This window comes from Thermobia domestica, chromosome 7 (genome assembly GCF_964235325.1).
Source record: "Thermobia domestica chromosome 7, izTheDome1.hap1.1, whole genome shotgun sequence".
Taxonomy (NCBI): Eukaryota; Metazoa; Arthropoda; class Insecta; order Zygentoma; family Lepismatidae; genus Thermobia; species Thermobia domestica.
The window spans coordinates 159,337,781-159,344,827 of record NC_137460.1 but is presented as its reverse complement, the minus strand read 5'-3'; the positions used below and the strand labels follow the sequence as shown (position 1 = coordinate 159,344,827).

The 7,047-nt window shown below is 38.4% G+C and overlaps 3 protein-coding genes across 3 annotated transcripts; all 3 read right to left on the bottom strand.

Annotated features, from left to right (window-relative positions):
* Positions 1 to 523: 523 nt before the first annotated feature.
* Positions 524 to 3,514, bottom strand: LOC145689386 (uncharacterized). Its single transcript, XM_081763540.1, has one exon. It carries the CDS (start codon positions 3,512 to 3,514, stop codon positions 524 to 526), a length of 2,991 nt encoding a protein of 996 aa, XP_081619666.1.
* A 20-nt stretch (positions 3,515 to 3,534) lies between these two features.
* LOC145689385 (uncharacterized) lies at positions 3,535 to 4,257 on the bottom strand. Its single transcript, XM_081763538.1, has one exon. It carries the CDS (start codon positions 4,255 to 4,257, stop codon positions 3,535 to 3,537), a length of 723 nt encoding a protein of 240 aa, XP_081619664.1.
* A 316-nt stretch (positions 4,258 to 4,573) lies between these two features.
* On the bottom strand, positions 4,574 to 5,725 carry LOC145689384 (uncharacterized). Its single transcript, XM_081763537.1, has one exon. It carries the CDS (start codon positions 5,723 to 5,725, stop codon positions 4,574 to 4,576), a length of 1,152 nt encoding a protein of 383 aa, XP_081619663.1.
* Between the last annotated feature and the right edge of the window lie 1,322 nt (positions 5,726 to 7,047).

Below are 7,047 nucleotides of genomic sequence, written 5' to 3'. Positions count from 1 at the left end.
ACAGATGGCAGAAACTTCGTACTGGAGCAAAGAGGCAGATCATCCGGCAACAGGAGACAACGAAGGCATCAGCTGTCAGTCATCTTTTATTTGTGAGATTAGTGGAAGTGCATGGATAAATCTCAACTTTGAAAGAAACGAAAAACCGTAAGTACATATTGTAGATTAATGCGATATTAACACAATACACGTAGCTACCGTTGCTTTCTTGGTGTCACGTTTTTACACACACACACTCACCCCTGCTGGGGAGAAAAAATATTAGTTTTTATGTTGCTGCCTCTTCATTTACTTACTGGCGTTAGTTTTTATTGAGAGGAACGCTCAGTTCTGAACATACCGCCAGCCTTGAAGGAATTCCTTCAACAAATCTATGAATGATTAATTTGGTTCATGAACTTAATATACACAACAATAGATAACACAAGTTATGAATGAATGATATAAACATAAACAGAATAATGCACACACAACACAACACTACGAATCACACAATGCACACACTATGAATAACACCAACACATTAACTCTCCTTAGGAAGCGGGCACAATTGACGAATAGATCTTGTTGTTGTACCTCTGGTAGTTTTCACTGTCGCCACTCGTACTATTCCGTCCTTCCCAGGAAACAATTGCACAATACGTCCAGTTTTCCATTTTAGAGGTGGAATGTTATCTTCTTTGATGAGCACCAAATCACCTTCCAGAAGATTGGGAAATTTTCTTCTCCACTTGGATCGTTCTAGAAGACTTGATAGATACTCCTTTGACCATCTGGACCAGAACTGCTGATGAAGTTGTTGTATGTATTGCCATCTCGAAAGTCTGTTGACAGGAATATTTTTCAAGTTAGGTTCTGACATGGTAGTGAGTGCGTCGCCTATTAGGAAATGACCAGGTGTTAAAGGATGTAGGTCGTTTGGATCATTTGATAATGGTGTTAAGGGTCTAGAGTTTAAGCAAGCCTCAATCAGTGTCAAAATTGTGTTCATCTCTTCGTAGGTGAGTGAAGCATTTCCCACAACTCTCTTTAAATGGTATTTGAGAGATTTAATTGATGATTCCCATAAGCCTCCAAAGTTTGGTGATCTTGCTGGAATAAAAACCCACGTGATGTTATCAGCTGCTAGAAAATTATGTAATTTTTCTTTATGGTGTTCTGATTCGAATAAAGTCTTCAATTCTTGTAGTTCCCTTTTTGCACCAACAAAGTTACTTGCATTGTCAGAATACAATTTAGCACATTTTCCTCGACGAGCCATGAATCGCTTTAATGCTCCAATAAACGCCTCTGTAGTTAGATCACTAACAAGTTCAATGTGAACCGCCTTAGTCGCAAAACACACGAAAAGTGCTATATATGCCTTATGGAGTTTGGCTCCCCTTCGGTTACTCGATTTAAGGTAAATGGGCCCACAGTAGTCCACACCGCTGTGAAGAAATGGTCTTGTTGGTTGAACTCTGTCAGCTGGTAGATCTCCCATCATCTGTTTACCATCTTTAGGATTGTTTCTGAAACATGTGACACACTGATGCACAACTTGACGAACCAAGTTTCGTCCACGTATTGGGCAATACGATTGTCGCAAGGATGATAACAATAATTGAGGCCCGGCATGCAATAGCTTCTTATGTTCTTCTTGAGCGATTAACTTTGTCAAGTTGCAGTTAGCTGGAAGTACAATAGGATGTTTCTGTCCTTCAGTAAGATCTGCTGCATTTAATCTTCCTCCGACTCTGATGATTTGCCTCTCATCCAAGTATGGGTTCAAATTTCTCAGTTGACTTTGGTTGTCGACTTCCTTTCCTGATCTCAACGCATTTAATTCCTTGTGAAATGCTTGTTGCTGTGATAGTTTAATAAGACATTCGAGTGCTTCATGTAATTCACTTACTGTAAGATGCCCATGCTGTCTGTCACAATTAGATCTTCTCATGTTGTGTGTGAATCGTAGGCAATAAGCAGTTACACGTTGCAATCTTCTTAATGATGAATATCTGTCTAAGAGTTGACACGGTGTTGTAGAAACCATTACTGCTGTATTTTTTCGTCGCTCGGGAACATCGCTTAGGTCACAAACATCTTCCCTCGTCTGTAAGTCTAATTTCTCAGATAACCAGGAAGGCCCATGCCACCATAATTCATTATCAAGAATTTCTGACGGTGTTAATCCTCTCGATATATGATCTGCTGGATTCTCCTCTGTTCTGATGTGTCTCCATTCATAGTTACAAGTCAACTGTTGAATTTCCGCTACACGATTTGCAACATACGTCTTCCATTGAGAACAAGGTCCTCTTATCCATGCTAATACAATGGTGGAATCTGACCATAAAACAACCTTATCGATCTTGCAATGCAATGCTTGTATTACTTTCTGAGTTAGCTGTGAAAGTAACAAAGCTGCACAAAGTTCTAGGCGAGGAATAGTTGTCTTCTTCAAAGGTGCTACTCGAGATTTTGAACATAGTAAGTTCGCTGTGAATTTTCCATTTTTTGTGCTAGATGTTACATATATACAAGCTCCATATCCATTCTGAGATCCGTCGCAAAATCCGTGAATTTCTACCTGCGATTGTGTTTCTTGAATAACCTTCCGCTGAACATGTAGTGATTCCAAATCTTGAAGTTGCTGCTCAAAAGTTTCCCACTCTGAATGCAATGGGGCTGGAACTTTTTCATCCCAATTCAATTTTAATTCCCACAAACGTTGCAGAAATATTTTTGCCTTAAGAATAACTGGTCCTATTAATCCTAAGGGATCAAATATGCTCGCTACTGTAGCAAGAATAGTCCTCTTCGTGATTTGTTGAGGGTTGTTTCTTGGTTTGACAGAGAAAAAAAATGTGTCTTTAATGGGATTCCACAACAATCCTAAACTTCTTGTGATGCAGTCATCATTTGGTTGAATGGTGAAATTTGATTCTTGAAGTTCACTGGGTATTTTTGAAAGCAGTGAAGTGTCGTTGCTATACCATTTTCTCAAACAAAAACCACCTCTTTGCAGAAGAGTTGTGAGTTGACCCTGTAATTCATGTAGTTCCTTCTTCGTGTTTGTCCCTGTTTGAAGATCATCAATATAGAAATCCCTCATTACAACTTCTGCTGCCTTAGGGAAATTCTTCTTCTCTTCTATGGCTAGTTGCTGAAGACATCTAGTGGCTAGGAAAGGAGCTGCTGCAGTACCATATGTTACAGTTTTGAGTCGATATATCTTTATTGCTTCTTGAGGATTTTCTCTCCACAGTATTTTCTGGTAGTTTGCATCTGAATCATGTACCCTAATGTTGCGATACATCTTCTCTATATCAGCTGTCATGACGTATTGATGTTGCCTGAATCTTGCTGTTATGGAAAATAATTCTTCTTGGATTGTAGGCCCGACTCTCATCGTCTCATTTAATGAAAGTCCAGAAGTTATTTTGCACGATGCATCAAATACAACCCTGAGTTTGGTAGTAGTACTGGTCTCCTTCATTACGCAATGATGGGGAAGATAGTAGTCTGGCATCATTGTATCGCTCTCTGCTCTAGTTATTTCTTCCATATGGCCCAAATCTTCATGAACGCTATATATGCCCTTTTTTTCTCAGGATCCTTCATAAGCCTTTTTTCCATTGAATAAAGTCTTCTCGTTGCAATCTCCTTGGATTTACCAAGATTCCCCACATTTTCTTTAAAGGGAAGTCTGACGATGAATCTCCCAGTCTCGTCTCTCCGGTGTGTTTCTTTGAAGTGTCTTTCACATTCTGCTTGCTCTTGACTTAATGGATGTTTTGTTGAACACTCTTCTATCGTCCAGAATTTTTGTAATTGCTCGTGTATTTTTTCTGTTGTGGAGAGGTGACACACATTTGTCGAAATGTGTGGTTGATTGTCTATTTTTCCAGCTACAATCCAGCCAAACAATGTTTTGTGCAAGGTTGGATACCCTGCCTTGAGTTTTATTTGCCCTTCACAAAGTAGATCAAAGAATACTTCCGCCCCCAATAACATGTCAATACGCTGTGGTATGTTGAAGCTAGGATCTGCTAATTCAATGTTGGAAGGTATTTCCCACGATGACGTGTCTACATGAACCATAGGCAAGTCTTGTGATATTTGCGGCAATATAATGAAGTCTAATGTGGCTGAATAATTGTTGTGTCTTGACTTAATTGTAGCCTGAACGCTATGGCATGACCTTGTATTAGCATTACCTATACCATTTATGTGTACAACGCTATTACTCTTTGTTAGTCCCAATAATTGAACCATTCTGTTTGTTAGAAAATTGGACTGAGAAGCACAATCGAGAAGTGTTCGACACATTTGAAAATTACCCTGTTTATCTTTAACATATACTACAGCTGTGGATAGCATAACGCTTGGTGGTCTCCTAAGATTCTGCGGTACACTGTTTGTAGAACGAATATTCTTATCTTCACATTCCTGCCCGAGTGATGTGGTCGCAGCGAGCGTGTTTTGACCTTGACCTATTTCCTTTTCATCTTGTGGTTCATTCGCTCTAGTGGGCGATGGACAACGCGAGTAGTGCAGTAACGTGTTATGCTTTTTATTGCATATTTTACAATTACCTGATAAGCCTCATTGCCTTATGCGCTCGTTTGAGACAATTTATACACAAAGAAAGACGTTTAACTTCTTTAATTCTATCTCCTATAGATTTTCTCAACAATGACTGGCATTGAAATAATTTGTGTGAGCCTTTACAGCTGGGACATGCATTGTTGTCGGAACACGTTACGCGTGCTGTCGTTGAGTAAGAACTCTTTTTACCTGCCTTATTTGTTTGTTGATATTTGTTACTTGGAACTGAGGGTGTCTCTTTAGGTCTACGCTTATTATCAACTGCGTCTAAAACTTGGCAACGCTGCTGTAAAAATTGTGTCAGCTGTGACATGTTCGGTAATTCATTCGTTGATTGTGTTTTTTCCCACTCCTTATGTGTTGTATTGTCTAGTTTGGTCGCAATCAAATAAATAAGTAATGCATCCCAGCTTTCTATCGGTTGACCTAATGATTTTAAAGCCCTCAAATGTTTTACCGTGCTGTCTAAAAGAGATTTAAGCGAAACAGCCGACCCACGTTCCACCATTGGCATTTCAAATAAAGCTTTGACGTGTTTGTTAACAATATACTTTTTGTTTTCAAAACGTTCTTTGAGTAAAGTCCATGCTACGTCATAGTTTTCAGAAGAAATTTCCAAGGCTTGTATTACTTCAAGAGCCTCCCCACGTAGAGAAGAACGTAAATAATGAAACCTTTGCACTGGCTGCAGCGTGCTATTGTTATGTATTAATGCCTGAAACGTGTCATAGAACGACAACCACTCATCGTAGCTTCCAGAAAAGGTCGGAAGGTTTATCACCGGCAACCTGACTGATGGATTAGAATTGCTTGCTTCATTGTTTTCATTTTTCTTTGCACTGGAGCTGTGTTGATTTATGAACACTTCCGTCTTAGCTGCTAAATCAAAATAAGTATTCTCGAACTGCTCTCTTTCTTGCGTTTCCTGATCAATTTCTGATGAACCCTGTAACATTTCTATTTCGGATTGTATTGCATCAAATTCATCATAGCACTGTTTTATTTTCTCGTAACGTAACACTAACTGCGTAATATTCTGATCTTCTGTAAAACTATCTACAAAAGGTTTAAAACGAGTGAGTTTGGCCTTAATTTGGCCTCTCTTGAAAACTAATTCTTTCATTCTGTCCGTCATGCTTCACTCAAATTAAATACACTTTTAACACTTACGTTCTAAATGAGGCTTTGCTATTACAGGCTTATTTTGTATAAGTGATACAAGGATAATATTATATTGAAATATGCACTCACTACCTACCTTGTTAACTGCACTGTAGAATCCTGATCCGGCGTGGAGGACCATTTGGTCGATGTAATCCTTGTGTAGGCGCTGGTCTCTTAATAATTTTTCGACGTTGCCTTGAGACTGTTCAATATATTGCATTTCATAAAACACAAGATTATATGAATTCAAAAAATACAAACAAAGTTGCTAGATGAACATTATTATATGTAGATTAATGCGATATTAACACAATACACGTAGCTACCGTTGCTTTCTTGGTGTCACGTTTTTACACACACACACTCACCCCTGCTGGGGAGAAAAAATATTAGTTTTTATGTTGCTGCCTCTTCATTTACTTACTGGCGTTAGTTTTTATTGAGAGGAACGCTCAGTTCTGAACACATATTATAAAAATTACTAAAATAATTAACGTAATGATAACGATGAGTATTTTCATATACTTTTATCTTAATCAAAGAAATTAAATATTTGACTATCAAAACAATGAACTACGCATACCACACTTGGTAAAAAAAATAAACAAAAAAAAAATAATAATAAGAATTAAAACTAAAGGGGAATATTGGAGGATCTTTGAAGCATTTATAAAGATGCAGTCATTTGCCCTCTGCATCTCTTCTGGATGGGTTGTTAAACTGCTTGGATCCGCGCAACCCGCTCGCGGATATGACTATTCCTACTCATTATAAGTGCTTCAAACTAAAGGGATTCGGGGAGTAATAAAACTGAATTAGAAAAAAAATGAATGACAAACTAGTAACTTCCTCAACAACTGAAATAGCATGTACTTAATCCTATGTTCCCTAACACGAAACAATAGGTACCGAAACACTAGGAGCAAAAAAATTCAGATTAGAACAATTCATTAGCCGATAATTAACCCATAACTCTGGATTTTTTTCAATCAGACCATTGTAACCGTAACCGCATAGGGGGTTATAGCTTGATGTCAAGCAAGAGTCGCCCATTTTAATTCCGATTTTCCCGCTAAACAGTACGAGCCCAAATATTGGGATTAGAGCAAATAAATAGAACACAATTTTGTAATTTTTTCCCGATCGGCCCATTCTAACCGTAACCGTATGGGGGGTTCTACCTTGATGTCAAGCTAAACTAGCCCATTTTGAATCCGATTTTCCACTCAACAGTAGGAGCACAAAACTTGCGATTAGAGCAACTAATTACCCCACAAATAGTACATAATTCTG

Excerpts from the sequence above, each read along its gene's own strand:
- LOC145689386 (XM_081763540.1), bottom strand. The coding sequence starts at position 3,514 with ATGATGCCAGACTACTATCTTCCCCATCATTGCGTAATGAAGGAGACC.
- LOC145689385 (XM_081763538.1), bottom strand. The coding sequence starts at position 4,257 with ATGGTTCAATTATTGGGACTAACAAAGAGTAATAGCGTTGTACACATA.
- LOC145689384 (XM_081763537.1), bottom strand. The coding sequence starts at position 5,725 with ATGACGGACAGAATGAAAGAATTAGTTTTCAAGAGAGGCCAAATTAAG.